At 31.9% G+C, this 22,438-nt stretch overlaps 1 protein-coding gene across 2 annotated transcripts; it reads left to right on the top strand.

Annotated features, from left to right (window-relative positions):
- Positions 1–4,139: 4,139 nt before the first annotated feature.
- On the top strand, positions 4,140–20,554 carry LOC148614711 (pre-mRNA-splicing regulator WTAP-like). 2 transcript variants are annotated; one of them, XM_088589005.1, is made up of 8 exons: positions 4,140–4,295; positions 5,297–5,328; positions 5,543–5,598; positions 6,614–6,666; positions 7,221–7,345; positions 8,666–8,844; positions 18,049–18,203; positions 19,086–20,554. In XM_088589005.1, exons 2-8 carry the CDS (start codon positions 5,299–5,301, stop codon positions 19,676–19,678), a joined length of 1,191 nt encoding a protein of 396 aa, XP_088445131.1. In that variant the 5' UTR covers positions 4,140–4,295; positions 5,297–5,298; the 3' UTR covers positions 19,679–20,554. The 2 variants fall into 2 exon arrangements, with proteins under 2 accessions (XP_088445131.1, XP_088445130.1); XM_088589004.1 differs by lacking the exon at positions 4,140–4,295 and adding an exon at positions 4,560–4,774.
- Positions 20,555–22,438: the final 1,884 nt, after the last annotated feature.

Raw genomic sequence — 22,438 nt, 5'->3', positions numbered from 1 at the left:
GCTTTTTATTTTGTCGTGTTCTGATTCTTTTAGTTTCGCTGCTATTTATACTTATTTAGTTGTTACATGCCTGCTAACATTACTTTTGTGCTTACTGGTGCTATTTATGTATTACTGTTTTAATTGTGTGTCTTTATCACACTGTCTGGTCATCTTTCATTTCATTTACTGCCCATTATTATATATGGACTTTCACTGTATATATCTTTTACTTATTGTCGGTTATAAAAGTATTTTTAAGAGCTCATGTTGTATCACTATTTAACTTGCCGACTCTAAAAGAGTAATCAAGGGAACCAAGATTCTAACAGAAATCAAAAGAATGTAATCAACGGGCAAAGACCAGACATGGAAAACAGACAAACACAACAAAGAATATAAAGTAACTTAAATAATGCATACAAAATAACAAAAGTAAATCAGCAACTCGGACTCCACTAAAAATTGGGAGCATGGACCAAGTGCACCGGTAGGGTAAGCGTCCTCTGCTTTTCTAGAAACAACCGCCGAATTGCTCATAAAAAGTCAATTCCGGGGTAGAAGAAAGAGGAAAGGAATTGATCAAATCAGTTTTGATGGTGCTGAATACACCTACTGTAACGATCCACGAGTTCACATGATGACGACCATAAAACTTCTGTAGTGATGACTTCAATCTTGTAGCAACATAGCCCTGTTCCAGAAACCTATTAAATTGTAAGAAGTCTAGCGCGATGCAAAAAGTCTGCATACTTACGGCAAGCTCTGACATAACGTATGAGTTATGATATGAAAACTCCATACGCAGGTGCTGAACGGATATTGCCACAGATGAAAGGAAATTTGACAAATCTGAATGAAAAGTCATCACGTTTGTCGTTAAATTTGGTCAATAGTTTTCCTTTACCACCAATCTCCAATTGTATGTCAAGATATGAGGCTGACTTTACAGTGTCTGTGGTATCCTTCATCTCAAGTTCTTTGGGGTAGATGCGATGTATAAAATCCCTGAAACTAGTATTGTTTAACGATAACACGTCATCTATATAGCGGAAACTGAGATTAAAGGATCTAGCTAAACGATATTCTTTCTTTCGGATCAAAACAGCCATAAAGTCAGCCTCATCAGAGTGAAGGAATATGTCATCAAGTAGAGGAGCACGAGTTGTTCCCATTGGAATGCCGACTGTTTGTTGAAATTCACGTCTATCATACTGGACAAATATGTTGTCAATAAAAAAATCCATCATTTTGAGGAACATCTTCTTCTGTATATTTGGAAGATGATTTTGATGTATTTTTTTTAAGTATGAAAAATCTCTACCGAGATCTATACATTTATATCTAGGTGTACCATCTTTTTAGAGAAACAACAATATGTAATGTTTTTAAGTCGGGACTTTAACTGAGTATTGGGAATAAGAACACACAGTGTTGATAAATCATAGGTTTTAATACTACTATATTCTGATAATAATCTTGAATTAAGGGTCTCCATAATATCTTTCGAATTTTTCAGGATCCACGTACATTGAATTAATGCCACCACACGAGTAACAAGTGTTGCAGTAGGACTGGAGACCTTCTTTGATGATGATTTGATTATTGGGCTTAAGCTTCGGGCTTCTGGCTAATGCGCTATTGTAAGGTACTGATTACATATTACATTAAATCACATATCAATACACCAAGGTATATTTTACTTGGTAACGAATGTGTATTTCGATGTATATATGCTTTTAATATCATTTGAGGTTCTAGAAAATACATTCAGCGTCCGAGTCTACATAAGTTTTCATTTAATATAAAATTGTACGATTAATTCTTTTATGGGTAACGAAGGTGATATAGACAGCTAGGAATATTTAAACTTTTTGCAATATGTCATGAAGATCCTCGCGGAGCCCACCATGATACAACCGCAGCATGTTGAACTGTTCATTTGAGGAAAAGTGTGGACACAATATTACATTTTAATACAATTAAGCATAGCGACTTGCAGTTAATTATGCACACAGCAATTGGTTTTGACATAATATAGCACAACATTTGTAATTCAATTAAAGAATAAACAACTGCTTTAAAGGTGCGCTAATCAAAGACTTTTGTATTCGGTTCCTTTAACTAAAATAACATTATTGATGTCAAACTGATAGAAAGACACAGGCAGACAGTTTCATTAGGAATCAAATAAGGTACAGACCAACAAATTTTAAAAGTCGACTTTTATGGGACGTGGCTTCTTTGTCCTTATCTCGAAATTACCATGAGATATCTGAAATGCAGGCAGTGATTCCTATAAGTAATCCACTATGAAATTTCAAAATCAGACCAAAAATTTTAAAAAATTGATTTTTTTAACGTGGTCCCTTATAACTGAAAAACCATAAGCGATATCTGAAAATTGAAAAAAAAACGCAGGCAGGGATTTTCATAAAGAATCTAAAAAAATCAAATCTCCCTTTTCTACCCTTATTTGAAATAGGCAAAAACCTAAAAAAAAACTGTAGGACCCTCCGCCATTTCCTTAGGAACGATGTGTTAAATTTTCAGAAAATTCAGATACGTTTTACTTTTGAAATTTATCGTAAATAAACAGAAGTTGACGGGCGCCAACAACGCAGAGTACACTGTAACCCCCTTATATGATTAAAAAAAAAATCCGGTTGTATAAATAAAGCTGAAGCTATATTTTTGCATTTTTATCCTTTATCGATGTCCAGTATTGAAGACTAATGTCCAGTATTCTATATGTGTATTCATTCTTAGCTTTATATGTATTCATTCTTAGCTTTATCATAAAGTTGAACAGGGGAAAATAACTGTACTACGAGAAATTTCGAGTGAAAATCAAAATATTATATTCAAACGCGTTTAGATTAAAGAAAAAGACTAGACAGGTAAAATAGAACTAAACAACAAAGAACGTGAAGTAACAAGTTTACAAAGAAGCAAAAGTAAATAAGCAACCAGGACTCTATAATGTTGTGTTTCGAGGTCTTATAGGGGAATATGCTTTATCGTATTCAGGTTTCTGTTTATCTCGACTTCATATTTTCTTTTCTGTTGGACTCGCTTACGCAGGTGTTACGTTGTGAGGGATAGGGACTCGGCGGGAGGGACCTTAAACAAACCAAGTTCAATTTATAGTTCACATCTTTACTCTTGTCACCAGCTAAGTGACAAGAGTGCCTTTCGTCGAACTTAAATAGTGAACTGGTCAAGTGCCTTAAGCCACATACAGTGTATATATAGAAAGGTCTGAAAAATTCCCAACAATGTTAGAACTGTCAAATTTGCGATGCAAATTCATAGTCGTCCCCTCCGCGGGACTCGAACTCGTACCGCTGTGACATCTATGGCAACACCGCCTTCACAAAGTCCAGCGCCCTAGACCATTCGGCCAGCTAGGCTATAAAAATATAGCTTTCGCTGGCCGGGTCATTCCTCCTCGTAGGATTAATCTAGGGCTGTAACTTAGTACACGATGTACGGTAATACGGGACAGTTCATTTAGATGTTATTATGTAGGATAGAGGATCAAATTAATGATGCATGTCACAACAAATCAATATTATACAAACGTCTCAGAATGTAAAACCGTAACGACCACCCCTACACAAATGACGCAAATACCCAGGAGAAATTAATTTCATTCTAGTTCAATACTTCAACCGAATGAAATAATAATTTCTTACAACGATAAAGTTTTATTTCATTTATTTTATTTAAAAATTCATATCACTTTCATATCTACTTCATGCGCAAATTCACTAGGGCGGACGCGGTGTACACCCTCCTTTAATCAGGAACTATATTATAAATATTCCCTCATCAAATTAGGGGAAAAATAAAGTTGCATTAGTTCTATTTTATTATTGTTTTCTTGTTTTTTTTTTCACAATTTCCCTTATTTTTCTCACATTGCTTCGTTCCGGCTTGATTCCTATTCCTGAAATCCTGCATTCACCCGTTTTATTTCATTTTATGTTTGTTTCTTTTCTCTCGTTTGAATATAGCTGAAATATTGCTGCTCGGACGTTAAACCCCAACAAACAAAACTTTCTTTTCTTCTCGAGTAAGATCCTTAACGATGCACAAAAAGGAATTTCTTTCGCCTGAACTGTATTTTTAGGTATCAGTCAAAACCGCCTACCCACAATGCATTGCTCACATAATGACTATGGCAGCCTCCTATCGATGTAGGCAGTGCTAAGAAATACTTGAAAATAACAGAAAACATTTTATATTACTGTAAAGCATCCTCTTTAAGAGATTCCTGAAGGCTTTTTCATCTGATCTGCATATTTTCAATCGTAAGTCTGTGGTTGCATTTTTCAGAAAGTCTAGAATGCATGTGTTGTTGCAAATGTCCGCCATAATAAATGCAAGCAAAACAACCATTTCTAGGGACCAACGCTATTTCCCTCCATATTTGGCAAGTAATAGTGAAACCTGTTCCATACGCTTTGTTGCATTTGCAGAAAATGATTGAAGTTTAAACTTGCACGTCTTTTCATCGAATGGAGGCCAATCGGGTAGCTCTGTCTTAGTCACATGCTTAAATATTCAAAATTACTTCCTGGAAAATTAAACAGAAAATGAAAGTTAATTTTCAATCCACCATTATTTGATTTGTTTGTTGAAATTTGGGAATTTGCTTGAAAGTAAATGGCGAACAATATAAATGTCATTCTTACCAACAAGAGACAAGAACAAGCTGAATCAACTAGTGTTTCCCAAGAGAATTATGTTACTAAGGAAAAAGTGAAACTGAAAAAGCGAAAAAGGAGAAGTATGGTGATATTATTTGAATGTTCTAGAAGACAATCATTTGTGAAGTCTACCTTATGAAATTCTGTTACTTTGAATATTATTTTAATGTCTATCTTTTGCTATAAAATAGAAATGTTCATGTATTCAAAGGTACAGAATCAGCATGTTGCAGTGTTCTAGAATTTTGTTCAGAAATTGAGGTTTCCTTGGGAAAAATCCATATAAAAATCCCAGAGTCAATGACTGCTTTCCTAACAAAACAAATCCTTACAGCATATGAAGTTTTCAACTTGCCATGGGAAAGCGTAACTAAGTACCTAACTTTTCTTGCACTTGCCCCGGGTAACGGGAAATTCTAGAACACTGATGTTGTAGTATTGATTACATGTAAATCAGTACTGATTGATTTCCTGAGATAAAAATACTAGACTTTGGTTGGATCTCGGTTATTATGCAAAATTTGGTTTTGAATTCTTCCTTTTGTATTCTCTTTTGTTACAAGTTTTTAATTATAATGAATGCTTGGACTTTTTTCTTTCAGAAATGTCCGAGAGTCCGTCTTCCCCTAAGAGGGTAAGTTATTTGCTATTTTTATGATTCAAGTGGTATTCATTTACTCATACATGTCTTACTAAGAGGAAGTAATAATACATTTATTAATCTTTGGAAATGAAGTCGAATACCTAGTAAAATCAACTTTTATAGTTTTTCATAATTGTGATGAATGTAGCATAATTAAGTGTTTTTATTTTTTAGTATTCATCAACAGCCAATCTTGTTTTTGCAGGCTCGTTCAGACATGATGGCATTTGAAGATTTGTCAAGAGAAGACCTTATGAATAGGTATGATACTTCACCATTATCTTGACTTGTACCATTGTTTTTATTTTTTTCTTTGCTTGACACCATAATATCTAATATGTGATAGCCTTTCCAATTCATATTAATTCAGAGAATCCCGTCTTGTTAAGTTTTAATTTTTTAGACATTAAAATTACGTAGGACTAAAGCAGTGTTCTCTGATTTTAGATATGAATCCTCAGTTTACACGGGAAAGTGAACAGTAGAGTTCAACTTTCTTCAGCTAACTGCAGATTTCTTCCCAACATTTGTGTGATGTTGCTTCTTAATTTCTTCAAATCATTTTCTATGTGAAAACTAACACAATGTTTTAATTTTGCCTGGTAGGTGGGTATTCTAGAACTATATTAAGAATTAATAATACCCCCTGCAAATTAAGTTTGGTTGGGGTGTATAAGAATCTCGCCGTCTGCCTGTCTTTATAAATTTGTGTTTGGGCCTTAACTACTTTGTTCTTCGACATATGGATACCACATTTTGCACATGGATGTATTACCATGAGGCCATGTGTTGAAAACATTCATGACCCTATGACTTTGACCCTTGACCTTAAGGTCAAAATTGTAAGTTTTTTAACATAGATGTGTGTCTGGGCCATAACCTCTTTGTTCTTCCATATTGGCACATGGGTGTATCATTATGACGATTTGTCGCAGGCATTCATGACCTCTTTATGATTTTGACTTTGACCTGAAGGCCAGTTCTACAGTTTTATACGTCCTGTTTGAAAAGTAGTAGGTATGATTAATGATTGTGTATGTCTGTTTGTCCGTCTCTAGTTCTGATCTGCAAATTCTGTGAAATTGTGAAATGATATGAGATTAAACTTTCACAAATTCTTTATCGCATGATGCCATTTTGCTTCTCGTATTTTGTTTTTCCATGTGAATGCCTTAAGTCATATGTAGGGTTTCTTATTTGGTTTCTAGGGTAGGGGAGTTGGGGTATCACCAAGGTTGCTCACAGATTTTCTAGTTATTTTTGTTTGTATTTTCAGGTTGAGGGAGCAAGACAAATACATAAAAAGTTTAGAAGAAAAATGCAGAAAAGGTAATATGATCAAAGAGGAAGTAATATTGAGTCTAAAAATAAGCAATACACTATAAGTGTATCTTGGAACTGCAGAAAAAAAAAGAACTTAGAAATATTATAAAAATTTGGAGAATGGGCCATTCTTCAGCATTCTATGTGAAAAAACTGATATGAATGACGCATTTTCAGCAGGAATGTTATAAAAAGCACATAACCCCTCTAATCCAAATAACTGCATTCAATATATATGAGAGGATACAAGCATTCATGTTTGAAATTTTGTGCACCTGTACTAGCTAACAGTTTGTTTTGTCATAAAAGATTTGATTTTGTATTGTTTCAATTTACATAAATCTTTCTTAAAACTAATGTTGTTGTCTTGTTTCAAAGATGTAACATTTGAAAAAAATAATACATACATGTATGATATCAAAACCATTTCCTTTTTTAGAACAACTGGCAAATGTTCATGCCTGGTGTAGAATATATTTAAGAACTAAGATATTCTGAATTTATCAACTGAGTCAGTGACAGCATATTTGGTCATTTCTTAAAAAATGCCTTAATTTCAGATGATAATACATTGATAAGAGAGCTAGAAGAAAAATTGCATAAGCAACAAAAAGATGCAGCAAGGAGAGAGAACACTTTAGTTCATAGACTAACAACCAAAGAACAAGAATTGCAAGACTATCTTGTGAGTGATAACATCTATGTTATAAAAGTTGTGTTGTAATGCATAATGAAGGGATTTATTTACACGATTTACACGGGTAAAATAATAATGGGTTATTGCATCAATATTTTGGCTAGGACCAATATTCATGCCTTAACCCTTTTGGTAAAAAATTTTCTAGTGGTCCTGAAGTATTATTTTTAGCTGAGGTGTAATTTTTATATGATCAGTCTTATATTAATATGGTGCTGTTGTGATAATCAGCAGACACTTGACTTTTGTTACACACACTGTTCTTTTATTGCACTAGGTCCAATGTAGTAATGTGAGTACTAGTGCATATACATGTGTATAAAGATTGTTTAATCGTTCTATTTTTTCTTCTTTTAAATGGACCATGATCAGTACACTTAATTTTCATTCAGTCCTAAACACTGTCAGATCAGTCAGTTGGCAAATGTATCGATACTTTCTCATTTGGTAACAATCACTACACGACTGGAACATTGATAGAACATTAAAACTTAAGTTGTTTAAAGTTCAATACCAGCCACTTTTATTCTAGGATTAAAGTCCCTGTTTGTACAGTTTACTTTTAGGTGTTTGACTAATTCTCCTTTGCTCAAAAGGTAGGCGATGTCCTAATCCATCATTTTATTTATTTATTTATTTTTCGGACAAGTGCAATATAAAAATCAACATTTGCATGTCTGTATTTTTACCTCAACAGATAAATGCTGTTAAATATTGCACTTTTAATTTCTGTTGGACAAAAATTTAATACTGAGTTTTACCCAGTTGTTGAGAAAGATTTTTTTCGATGGATCATTTCAGCAATTTTTGTAAATACTGTAAACTCGGAAATTTTCATCTTTTTTTCACAGTTTCAGTAATTACTCTACTTTCGGGCAGTTTTAGATTCTCAACCTTCCCCCAAATTATAATATGATATTTTTCAAAAAAACGAAATATTCGTAACAGTTTTATTTTCACATTATAGATCTTACTGGGAATGTTCCATTGTTTACAGTATGCAAGAATTTGAGGGGTCATTTTTATAATTCATAGAAAACTCCTGAACCTTCAATGGGTCATCCATTAACATTCATAATAAAATCCTGTGTCTTTAAAAGAATCCATTTTCAGTCTCAATGGCTGGTGGCCCCTTCTTTCTCAATTACTGTTTACCATATACTAAATGAGCAAGATTCTCACTTTTCTTATTATTTTGATAGAACCAGACCAAGTGACCAATATGTTAAAGACAGACAGCTTGGATATATGTATAATAAATTCTTTCGATGAGTTTTTTTTAAAATGCATTTGAATTTAATGTTTTAGAATCAAATACAAGAAATGAAGCAAGCACAGACACAGAACACAGCACAATTAAGATCTCTGCTCTTGGATCCTGCTGTTAATCTCGTGTTCCAGCGAATGGCCAAAGAAATGGATGAAAGTCAGGAAAAACTGAAACAAACACAAAATGAACTCAGTGCTTGGAAATTTACTCCGGACAGGTGCATATGAATCTCATCTTTGGTAACATAAACCCGGCTTTTAGCCCAAGTTCTCAAAACTCGCGAATGCTTGAGCAAAAATTCCACATGCGTCCCTTAGACTCTTTATCGATCGGAGTCAACTTTAAACCTCTAAAATCGTGGAAGGCAAACAGAGGCTGACTGTTGAACTCGTACATTCACTTATGTTTTGACAGTCAATCATGGAGTTAGTGAGTTTGACAGACTCGTTTTGTAGACTGACTCAACTCCTGTCATTCCCATGTGTTTTGTGTTGTTCTAAATCATGACCTCTAGACATGACACAATTATTTTCAGGCCTTGTGATTTGTATAAAAGGTACTTCTCATTAGTGTTGACTTGATAGTTGACATTTGACTTCAGAAATTTACTTTTATTAATAAGAAAACACAATATCGGTGAGTTTAATGAACTATAGAACCAAGTGCATGCTATTCATTTTACAATTACCATTTTATAGTACTTTTCATGCATTTTTAAAAAGGAAAATTAATTTCATACACATCCATGAACTTGGGAGTCATAATATTGAGTTGTATGCACTTCTAATTTGTTTATACATTAGTTCTATTTGAGAGAGGAAAAAAAAGGTTCATGTTCAAAACTGTTTTAAATAGGGGTACTGAATTACGCATATACATACAGCCAAATATTTTCTTAAGCTTTGAACTTGAAAAACACCCTGTTAGTGCATGACATCAATATGAAGTTTAGAACTTAATAAAACGTATAAGTCTGTGGTATCAACCCATAAGTACAAGTGCCTGTGTATTTTCTATCAGTTTAACTTCTTGATAAGTTTACAAAAGTTTACTAAAGTTAGTTGAAGTCTTCAAATATTAAACACAGTTATTTGATTGATTAAAAGAACAACATTCCGTTGCTGTATGATTGAAGAAGAAGAAAGAACACTACTCAGTAAATCATAATAGGGTCAGATTGAAATAGTTGTTTAAATATACTGGTGTGAGTTCCTAATGTTCTTAAAACTATTTAAAACTGATCATTGCGTCCATATCATTGAAGCATTCATAGACAGTACATGCTGAGTCCATCCATCCTGAATCTTGAGAATTAAGTAAAACACAAAGAAAAGCTGTTGATATTTCAAGATTACTTGACATTTTCCTTTTAACCTGTTATTAAAATAAGTATATTTTTGTACTTGATGTTTGCTGAAAGGTACTAAAATAAGACAACAGGATGTGGTAGGTCTTATGATCAACAAATCAACAGCTTGACCTATTAACCATTAGGAGAATAGTGCACCAGAATATTATCTGATTTATTTATCTATCAGCATTATTGGGAACTCACTAGTGTTCACTAAAAAAAAAAAAAAAAAGAGGTATAATGTTATGAGCAATGTCACTGTAGGCATTCGGTTTCTGAACATTTCAACAAAATAGAAATCAAGGTTTCTTCTACCTAAAAGGTTGAGATTGATTTTTTGTATTATGGTCCTAACCTTTTTATGTGACTAAAACTTTGCAGTTTTAAATGATACAGCATTGTTGTCATCTGAGTTATTGTCCATAGACACATGGTTTTTAAGCAATAATTTGAATATTAGACAGTGATTCTTGATAATTTTACAAGGTTCAAACCAGAAAAGGAAGTGACCATAAGTAAACTTTTCAAAGAATTGAAGTACACAGCATAAGCATAATTATGTAACAAATTGCTCTAAACCACAAAGGTCAAACTGTGATTAATATTTAGAGCTATGACCTATACTGTTTAAAATTATGTTAATTTTCTTCGATCTAGTTTAAGTTGCTGATTTCTTATGTCTTACTAAAAAAAAAATTGAATATTGTGACTATTTTAATTCTGGTCAGAATGTTAATTTTGAATGTTACAATAAGAATTCTGAGTTGTATCAAGTTTGAATGTTGTCTCCATGTTTTCTCAACTGTTCAGAGTTAGACCTTGTATGAAGTTGTAAAGCATTGATGTTCTTCTTGTCCAGCTATCTTCAGGTATAAGCAATTTTTTCCTCAGTTTTTAAAAGTTATTTAATGATAAACTATGTTGAAGAAAGATTGTAATGTTTTTCCTTGTGTCTATTATTCATATTAAACGAAAATAGTATTCTTTTAAAAATAAAAAAAAAAAAAGAAGAAAAAATGTGTGTGATAAAATTAGCCAGAGGAATTCATTAATAGCAAAGAATTCATAGATGGAATATGTGCCACAATTGTATTCAAAAATATTTTCTTTGCTTGAGGATCTGTTTATTCTTGTAGTGGATTCAGTAGTATTCTATTTGAGGAAAATCTGCATTGAAGATACATCCATTGCTTCTGAAATTATTAATTACTGGTATTCCAGGAGTAAAAATTGATGTAACAAACAAAAGGAGAAAAAAATTGCAGTTGAGCAAAATGCTACTATTTGATGGCTATTAGATCATTATTCACAAGGAAGAAGAAATGAATAAATGCACTAGTGTACATGTATTGGTAAATTGTGCCATACTTATTAGTGCCACATACTACATGTACATGTACATGTGAATTATATCATGTTGGAAGCTTGTAATAAGCAGTCACGAATTTAAAATTCATATGGTTTCCATTGTGAAGTTCTGGTAAGTCAGTGTTCAACAAAATTTTGAACTTCAAAAAGTTCAGTTATAGTTGTGACCTTACAAAAAGCAATCAATGGAAAAAGGAAGAATATGAAATAAGAAGGATGAATGCTAATGGCAAAAAGGAAGTTTTAAGTTAAAAGTGAATTCTGTTACATTATTTGTCAGCTTATCAAGTACTTGGTAGAGATGAGATACAACCTGTTATACATTTTGCTCTCATGAAGTTTCATCAGATTTTGGAAATTTTAAGCTCACTTTTAATAAAATTCATTAAAATTGGTTCATACATGTAAACATGGACGGTTTTTGTGAGCTGTTTGTACGAAAAATAATCTAATTTATTTTTCATTTTTTTATATTTTTTTTAATGTGTTTACAATGTATTTCAAATCTTGAAGAAAAAAGTTGTGTATTGTGTGAGATAAGTGCCGTGTTGTGTAGCAGTGATAAATAACAATTTTCCTAAAATTTTATGGAAAAGTGGAGTGAGGAATTCTATAGAAAGGATGTGCTTTATGGTATATTTGTTCAATGTGGAGGAACAAGAAATGTTATGACAGATGAAGATCTCTTGTTGACAGCAGTGTATAGTTTGAACAGTTCTGACAGAGGATGATGTATTTGTGAAAATAATTTTATATATATAATTCTGTCCGTGATAAAAATCTCATAAATTGGGTTTGAGGAATTTAAAGTTCCTTATGTATTTGTCATCAATATAGCTTCTTAAACTATTTTGATTTAATACTTACCTGTAATTATGATGAAACCTAAATGATTGACCAATTTTCAGTTTAAATTAGATTATGTCACTTGTCACACAGTTGTGAGGTATTATGAGTTACCAGCTGATTTTTTAAAAAGGAATCCAAAAGTGTTTTTGTTTAGTTGGTTAGTATTATAAAATAAAGGTCAAATTCAATTTTCAGCAAAATAAAATGTAGTTTTCGAGGTCATTTTGAACCTATTGCCATCCCCCTTTTTTCCACTATATGGTGGGTGTATCATTTAATATTCCATTAATGCCCTATTTTTTGTTTAGGTAATTGTTTTTCTGAAAAGTGTCTCTAACTTCAAACCTTTTTGTATACCTCTTCTTGAGAACATGAGGTATTTATAGATTGTGCTCTCTGTCCGTCTGTCCCTGAAACTGATAAATGAAATTAAATAAATCTGGCACATGTTTTTCACCAGATGATGCCATTGTGCACCTCCTATTCTGCATTTCCCAAGCAATAAAAATTGGGTTTTTCGTGTATGTTTTCTGAGAGCAGTGGTGTATCAACATGTGAACTTAATTTAGTTTGTAAATAAATGAAGTTACAAGTTAGATTGTTTATTAGTTAATTGACTACTAGTATGAACTAACTTGCAAGCAAAATTTTTCCATTTTTACTCTACACAAATCATTTTCATAAATTTTTATAAATCATGGTTGATGATGTAACAGATGTTTTACATATATGTAGTAGTTTTTCTGTTAAGTTCAGTCTTTTTAAGAATCAGGTAGTGGATGAAACATTGTATTAAAAGACAACATTTTGAAAGGTTAATTTAATTATTTGCACCATAAGAATCAAGAAAAAAAGCACGATGTTCTGTGTCATTTTTTTTGTAAATTGAGTTAAAGTTTCATTGAAATACACTGAAAATGAACATTTCAAGGGCAGATACATCTGTCAAAAGCCTTATTTTCCATTAAAAAAAAATTGAGCAAATTCATTGATGCAGAAGTCAGATAATGGTCTTTTCAAATAGTGGAAGCATCCAGATGTCAGATCGGTGGGTTGTTGACATGCATGTTTCTAATTATTTCCCATTTTGCCAGATTCTTACAAAAACTTGCTCTAAACTAGTATTATATTTCACAGTTACAAAGTTCATATCCAGTAGTTAAGAGTGCAGCCACAAATGTGTTCAATATTTTTTTAAGACAACCATGTAATTGGTCAACATTAATAAATTCACACAGACAACTTTCAGTGAAATATTGTTAGGTATTTAAAGAAAGGATCTGATAAGAAACTTTTATGATTTTAATTAGACTCCTTGTATTATTGGTTGATAGAAAGTTACTTTTGTGGGAGCTACAAAAAATAAAAGAATTTTAGGGCCTTAGGTGTCAGATACATGAGCTTTTACTATACTATTTGTATTGATGTATGAAGGTACATATGTCCCATGAATTTTCAAGCTACATGTACATGTATAACTTGGGAACCCTTCATTTAAATGAGTTGAATTTTAGTTTGGTTGGTGTAATGTATATTTTAACTGTAGTCATTGATTCTTTCTTGCACCAGCTGCTTACAACAGATAAATTTTAGACATCATACTAACATTGCTTAAATCTATAATAAACAGGATACTAGTAATTAATTGTAGATATATAAAATAGGATCAATTTTGAGTCATTTTTAATTACCCTCTTGATTTTGTACTCCTACTTTTTAGTCAGTTCAGTTTCATATTAGTAAAATTCTTTGATTCTTACCAAGAAAATTGTTTGTGCATTGTCATCTTAAAAACCCACTGCTGATAAAATTTTATGATAGGATGTACTGAAAACCCAAGTAATTTTCTAGCCATCTTTTTATTTTTGCAAAGTCTACAGTCAATCTATTTTCCCAAAGCTTTAAATTTGGGATCGCTCCTCAAATTGCCTTTGAATATTTTTCAAAGAAAATATTTGCGACAGTTTGATTTTGTGTTACAGGTCTTACTGTGAAAATAGCCAAAATAAAACTGCCACGAATATTTCACGGGTTTACTGTATATGAAAACCCCACATTCTGTGTGTCCATATATAAAATGTATTAATCAGCTTTGTTTTCCAAGATAATTTCATCAATTTTGAAGAAATTTATTGATGTAGATGAAATTTTGAAGAAATTTATTATATGTAGATGTGCATTTAATGTTAAAAAAAAATAAAATTTTTGGTTTTAACACTTACAGCTGATAATGCAACTGCGTAAGAATTTCTTTATGAATTTCATAACTTCTTATAAGGGTTGGCCTTTATTTGAGCATGTGATAGGCTGTTCAATCATTTGAAAAGGAGATAACTTATTGCTATAAGCGTCCTAGACTCTAGTAGGAGGAGGGTTTACAAGTCCTAGGAAGCATTGAAGTATTACAATATGAAAAATTATTGGTGCCTTGTTAATATCCCAGACTACATTTAACTGACTAAGTTGGAACTGCTAAAGTAATAAATTTTGATGTATAATTCTTGCCTGATTATACAATATAAATCATTTTCTTTAAATCTTATGGAATGTTTAGGAACTCAAGTGGATAGAAAGTTTTTAATTACATATTTTGATGGCAGTAATAAACTAGTAGTATACAGACACCCACACTTACCAAAGTTGCAGTGTAGCGTTACAAATAAAAATGAGATTTGTGTCTTTAAAAAATACCGGTGTTTTCCTTAACCCCACTGACCGTAATTTTTTTGTTCATATTAAAATATTGTTTTTCAGCCATTTCTTACAAGCACTTTTACAATCTTAATGTGTCTCCAAAACAGTCCAGTCATTAACTTTTGAAAGAAGAAAAAGTTTTGCATACCTATTGACCTTCTTTTTTTATAGCATGTTAGTTGAAAAAAAGAAGGTACTGTGAAAGTATTATTGTTCATTGGATGCCAATTTCTGTGGTTTTCGTGGGTAGACCGAACCATGAAAATTTGTTCCCAATGAATTAGAGATTCCCATTGATGTGTATACTGAAGACAATAAAACCACAATTCCAAGAATCTGCGAACTTGTGCTTCTTCCCTGATCCATGAAAATTGGTATCCGTGAATTAAAGTATTTTCAGAGTATTTTCTTTTTACTAGTATCTTCATAAGATTGGTCTTTTGGTACAATCCTTAAATGTTTGTTGAAATTTGAGATGTAGTGGCTAACACTGGTACAGTATTGTTATTGGGGTTATAACTTTGCAATTGACATTGCATTGATTATTGCGTATATTTTGTTTAAAACCTTGAGTGATTTGAATAAATACTCTGTTATACGCATTTGATTGCTTACAATGTAAGTAAGGACAATTTGGTTTATTTCACAGGTATCAGTGTATTTACTTATGTAAAACTTATGTATAATTCTGAGCTCTTGGTTTCTTGAAGCGTGCTTGATATGACCGTTTAATCCAAGGTTGTAATTTGTCATTTAAGTTAATTGCGGTAAATGATCCTTGGAGTACTAGTATTCAAAATTGACAGTTTGTAAGTGTACATATTTTCCAGTCACACCATTTGACTGCATTCATGACTTTCTTTCTGTTTGAATTTATAAATATTATTCTCCGCAATTTCTGTGTCAATTGTTACAGATTTATGTGTGAACAGGCAAAAAAGTTTGGGTTTTTTGTTTTATATGAGTACAGTCATGTCTGTTCTTGAATATGGTAAAATTCATTCATGAAATCCATAGGGGTTGTCAACGCTTTGAACATTTGGTGTTAATGTATATTGACAATTAGTTTCTTTGCTGTAACTTCAGTTTCACTTATAGACAATAACAAAAATATTTTCCACAATATTATTGTGGATTTAATGTATTGAAATGCACTTGGTTTTTATATCTTTTACATCATTATTTTAAGCCTTGAAGATCATGTATAGAATTACGTAATCATATGTTCCTAATGTTGAACATTAAACAAGGCTTTGTTTTACCATTACAAATGAAACTAGGGTTAGATTAAATATTCAACGTTCATAGGATATTGGACTAAAACTTGTTAGCTTGCAACACACATAAAATGTATTTTGCAAAATGATTATTTACAGAGAGTAACATGGTTTACTTCAGGGAGGTAAGTATCCCTTAATTGAATGATCATTATTATTACAATTAACAAATAGATTTGAAACTATCTATTATTGTGATAGGTACTTGACACTGTATCAGAAAGTTTAGGTCTCTTTGTCAATCGTCCAGTTTAATTAAGAAAGTTCATCGGGTAATGGTCATTCAAACAAACGAAGAGCAATGCTACTCACTGTAAAGAAAAAATAGTTCAAGCAAAATCAGAAGACATGAGACCACTTTGTCTTGTTATAAAAAGAAAACCTATCAATACTGTGCAATTTTACTTAAACAATCGGAAGTAGGAAAGGTTCAACAGTAAACCAGTCAGCCTCTGTACTCCCTGAAATATTCTTGGTATCAATTGGAAGTTTAAAGATATAAGAATATGTTACATTGTAAAAGAATTATTCCTGGGTTACCAGTCATAGTGGTGTTGTTAATTTCAAATGGTGAAATTTAAAAACAAACAAAATCTTATTGAGCATAGAATACACAACATAATTATGTAAAATCAATAAATTCAAATTTCCATGACCAAATAAAATTTTTGATACCTTGAAAATTGGTAATCACAAATTCCATTACGATATTAGCTAGTGAAATGTAGAACACACCATTGCCTCCTGGCCTCCTACAATTTGTTTGCAAGGTTTTTAAAAAGATAATAATTTGTATGTGACTGTCTTGGCAGATGTACTGTCATATATATGTACAACTGTCATGACTGTTTAACAGTCAATCAGTTACTTAATAAAAATAAAAACCTATTTATATTTTTCTGTTGGTGTTCTATTAATAGAAGGAAACTCCCTTTTCATTTTCATTGTTTTCTGATTTTTGTTTAAATTTCAATTTTATGAGATCATTGGAAAAGGAGTAATATAGATTATTTTAAATGTACATTAAAAGAAATTGTTTCCACAAAATGCAGTTCACTCTTAAAAAAATATGCATGACTAAAGAAACCAGGAACATTTTTTTTTTTTCGAATTTGTTTTGTTATGTGGAATTCTTCATTCAAATATAAGGTAAAGGATTGTTAGAGGACTAATACAGTTAATTCGGAAAGTTAACATATGCTTAGAATTTTGATATTTGTATTTTTCAAACATCTGTTTTATTACCATTGGTTATGTAATACTGTAAACTGTGGCTATGCTTCATTTTAAAAAAATTCCTTCACAGAAGCTAGCAAAAAAAACTGTCAAGATACCCTCCATGGAGGATTTCTAAATAATCAAGTCTATATACAATGATTTCAACTGAAAGTTCACAAAACGTAGAAATATTGCTTATTTGTGAACTATCAGATTTTGAAAAGGAGCAGCACATAGCTAGAAGTTTTTTTTTCTTCAAAATTTCTTCGAGAATTTTAGATATCAAGTGCGCATGTTTACCTGTAATGCTATTTTGATTTGGTGCCACAATATATTGACATTCCAGTGAAAAAGTGCATAAAACATTGAGTAATTCCGTATTGGAAATTCAAGCATTATTTCAAAGACAGAACCCTTCATTTCATAATTCTGACTAGTCATTTTATAGGTAGAACTGTAACAACCTATCACATAGCAAAAATGGTTATATATATAAAAGTATCACAGCAATTTTTACATCACAGGTTTTATTCCAGCTTTTCTTATCTGATATGTAATGTCTACATAATTAATTACCTCACATGTATCAAGCTTGCTAAAGGGAAGATAACTCTTACATCATTAGTTGTACTGTTGGGCAGAGTATTTTCTTTTTCATTTTCAGTCAAACTGGGAAAAGGTTAATGGCAAAATGTAGAATGTTGTTACAAGAAAATGAAGAATTAGGAAAGACAATTAATTCAGGAAGAACTGCAAAATTAGAAGGAGAGATCTCGTTACAGAAAACTATGGTACAGGAAATGAAGAAAAACCAGGAGGGTAAGTTTCTAAGCAAACGAAATGTACTTACACTCATATTTTGTCCCTAGAAGCACTTAAAATCTTGTAATATGGCTGCAGTTAATTATGTTCTTAAAGAAAAAAAATAAACGATTGCCAATTGATTTCATGCTTTACAGAAAATTTTATCTGTGAAGTGCAGTATTTTTAAGAGAGAGCATCTGATTCTTAATAACAGTATAGTTCATATACATTTGTACATATAATTTAATTACTGTCTCTTAAATTGTTCTAAGGAAGTATGGGAATGACGGGGATTGAGTTTGGGGTTATGACTTGAACAGATTAATAATTAAGGGCCACAAAGACGCTGGAAACGAGCATTATCTGATTTGTGGATGATAATTTGCATTATAGGCAATTGATCTCTTTGGAAGTGTACCACAAAGTGTACCACAAAGTGTCCCTAAAGGAAGGTTGGGATTCATTTTTGAGGTGATTGGAGCCATATAGAAATCTGGGGGTAGAAAGGGACCACTTTGTTTCTGTTCTAATGCTTATACTGTGTCAGATGTCTACCAGTAATTGCAGTCAAATTTTGAAGCTGTATCATGTTTGAATATTGTGGCCATACTTGCCCAAACTGTTCAGAGTTTGACTACTGCAGTCATATCAAACTGCTTTGTGGAGCATTCTTAAGTCACCAATATTAATGTTTGTTTTGCTGGTTTTGTTGTTTCACGCTAAATATAACAGAATATATTGCCTGTTTTATAAGACAATTTTTTTTTTAATTTACAATACTGGTTTTCAAGGAATACTTAATCTTTAGAAACAAAAGGCTAAATAATATATTTTTAATTAAAATTATTAGTATTAAGTAGTCAGACATTATATGATGACTCAACATACTTTTTCTAGAATTGGATGAGTTTCTTGGTGAGGTTGAAGAGGATGTAGAGGGTATGCAAAGCATGATATATGTACTACAGCAACAGCTTAAAGACAGTAAAGATCAGATATCACAACTGCAAGATGAAAACTCTAGACTTAAACAGAACCCATCCAATCATAGCCCTAGGAAACATATTTCAACAGACTTCACATCCCATGTCACAAGTAGTTCTGAACAAATTACAGTCAAAAGAGAAAAAATAGAGGACGATCATGAAATGATGGAAACCGACCAATCAGAGACATGTGATGATCAGGATATGCAAATGAATCATAATCCATCATCCAATCAGACTAGCTCGAATCCAAATTCACCCAGAACACACAGTTTAGTTAGAGACTACGAGAGTTCAGAGGAGCTTTCTAGGGATTGTTCGTCAAGCCCCGACCACAGGACTAATGAGTCCAAAGACTTGATGTACGGCAAAACAAAAGTGAAGCGGGACCTTGAAAAGACTTCAGAATTTGATAGATATAGCGACAAAGATTGTTCTAATGAAATCTTAAGAAATGGTGTTGGCCGGACTTCAATCAAGAAAGAGACTATTGGGCAGGTGTAATTTCATTATTCCATTATTTCATGAATAAACATTTTATAGATCATTGAAATTTTTCATATTGTTTTCATCTTTTTGTTGAAGTATGATGACGTCCAAATTTTTGTATGTATAAGGTAGCTGCCTTTTATTTTAATTGAATTTCTTTGTTTGACAAAGTAGTGTTATCATTTTATGTATTGATAGTTAATCATGTGGTGTAAATTTCAGGGGGCTTTAATACAAAGAAGTTTAATTTTGTCAGTAGGAATAGTGCTATTTCATTCCAAATAGTATCCTTTAATAGAGGATGGAAAAAGTCTATTTTTGTACATATATTTAATGGGACCTGAGAGGTGTTTAACAATTTATTCTATTACTCGAGTTATGAATTTTGTTGGGGATCACTTTTTTAGCTCATGTGACCGAAAGGCCATGTGAGCTATTGACATCACTATGTGTCTGTCATCTGTTGTCATTGTCTGTTAATTTTTCAAACATCTTCTTCTTTGAAACTATTAGATAGAATGTAACCATACTTTGCATGAATGTTCCTTAGGGTATTTTTAAGAATCCTTGAGTGCAGATTTTTGATTTGGCAAAAAAAACACCGCTGCCATTATTAAAAGTATACCATAGTGGTCAAATTTCACAATTTTGGAAATAACTCAATAACAGTTGGGTTTAGCTAAAGTATGGCAGGGGTATAATTGTTCAGCATGAGTCCAGCTTTAGAAAGCTTAAATGACTATTTTTGACTAGGTGAGCGATTCAGGCTTTAGAGGTTATAGTTACTAGAATGTTGTATTTGCTTGTAAATTATATAATTTAACAGACACCTCTTTCTCTTAAAAAGGGTTTTTGTTTTCAGTTTACTCTAAATTAAATGGAACAACTTTAGGTTTGTTAAGTTAATTTAATTTTCCCTACAAATATGTAGTGAATATGGTTTATGTGTGTATTTGTATTTTTAGTTTATAATGTTAATTACTATCTTGTAGCACTGTAAACTGTGAATCACTACTTGATGAAATAAATAATTCTCAGGTTAATTATCTATAAATCCAAAACTTCTTTCTTTTCCACAATATTTAAATTAAGCTGATGATTGTTATGTGAAATGACATTAAATGTAATGATTTACATTGTAACACAACTGTATCATATACATGTAGAATGACATTAACTGTAACAGTTCATGTTTCATTGTCACTGCAGTGCACCATATGAAATGACGTTATGATTCACATTGTAAAATAACTTTCATATACAAAGAGGCGTATCCAGAGATTCTCAAAAGTGGGCCCCCTGACTGGCATAAGAGGGTGCCTAGCTCTGTCATGGCTCAATAATTTCCTGTATAATCAACTTTACATTTTTTCGACCTATGTGGGTGCCCTGCATTTCAGCCTATGATACATGTAGAATGACATAAACTATAAAATTTCATGTTTCTTTGACACTGCAGTGCACCATATGGAATGACATTGAATAAGAATGATACACATTGTCGTATGGAATGGCACTGAATAAAAATGGTTCCCATTGTCACTGCAGTGCATTATATGGAATGACATTGAGTAAGAATGATACACATTGTCATATGGAATGGTACTGAATAAAAATGGTTCACATTGTCACTGCAGTGCACCATAAGAATGACATTAGACATAATGATTCACATTGTCACTGCAGTGCACCATAAGAATGACATCAGACCTAATGATTCACATTGTCACTGCAGTGCATCTATTTCATATAGAATTATGTAATAATTAGAATCATTATGTACCCGATAATAATGATTCACATCATCACTGCAGTGAACCATATAGAATGACATAGATTAAGAATGATTCACAATGTTACTGCAGTGCATCATGTAGAATGATATTAGACATTATAATTCTTATTGACAGTTACTGCGCTGCACAATATGGAATGACACTGGGTAAAAAATGGTTCACATTTTTACTGCAACGCAACATGTAAAATGGTATTAGACATAGTGTTTCACATTGTCACTGCAGTGCATCATGTAGAATATTAGACATAGTGATTCACATTGACTGTTACTGCAGTGTACCATATGGAATGAGACTGGATAAAAGTGGTTCACAATGTCACTGCAGTGCATCATATAAAGACACTTAATGTTGAGTTTTTTTTTTTTTTTTTTTTTTTTTTTTTTTTTTTTTTTTTTTTTTGGTTTTTGTTTTTTTTGTATTGTTTTTTTTGTTCATCTGCAATTCCTTACTTGTTGGGTGGACTGGTGATCAATTTCACTCAAATCTTTAAGTGCAGAACTATTTGTTGTGGTTATTAAAAGCTCATTTTCAAATATATCAAATAACTTTATTCAATTTATAAACATGGCTTCATGTTCCTTTTCAGATTTCAGTTATCAGTTCCATGATATTTAAAAAGTGATTAAAGTTGTGAAAACTCTATATACCCTTGGTATGTATTTCTATAGTGCTGGTACCCTTAATTCTTAAAAAAGAAATTATTTTTATTGAATCAAATTATTTTGGTATAAAACATTTAGACTAAAAGCAAACATTGTTCAAATAAGAAATTTAGGAAAATGCAGTTCATATTTATATTAAGGTATGTCTGAGATTCTTTTTTTTCAAAATATCTTCAGTCTAAAAGATTTCTGGTAAGTTTTTATTAGGGGAGGTCTGGAACCAAGAAATTTGATAAACTAGTGGCTCATGAGTATTAGTATAATAACAAAGACTTAGAACATGGTACAATACTGTTTAGAAACTTTCACAAGCT

Source organism: Perna viridis, chromosome 6 (assembly GCF_037379345.1).
Source record: "Perna viridis isolate PV_CMFRI_1.1 ecotype Kerala chromosome 6, ASM3737934v1, whole genome shotgun sequence".
NCBI lineage: Eukaryota > Metazoa > Mollusca > Bivalvia > Mytilida > Mytilidae > Perna > Perna viridis.
Note: the sequence above shows the minus strand (reverse complement) of the source record. Positions and strands in the feature narration are given on the sequence as shown.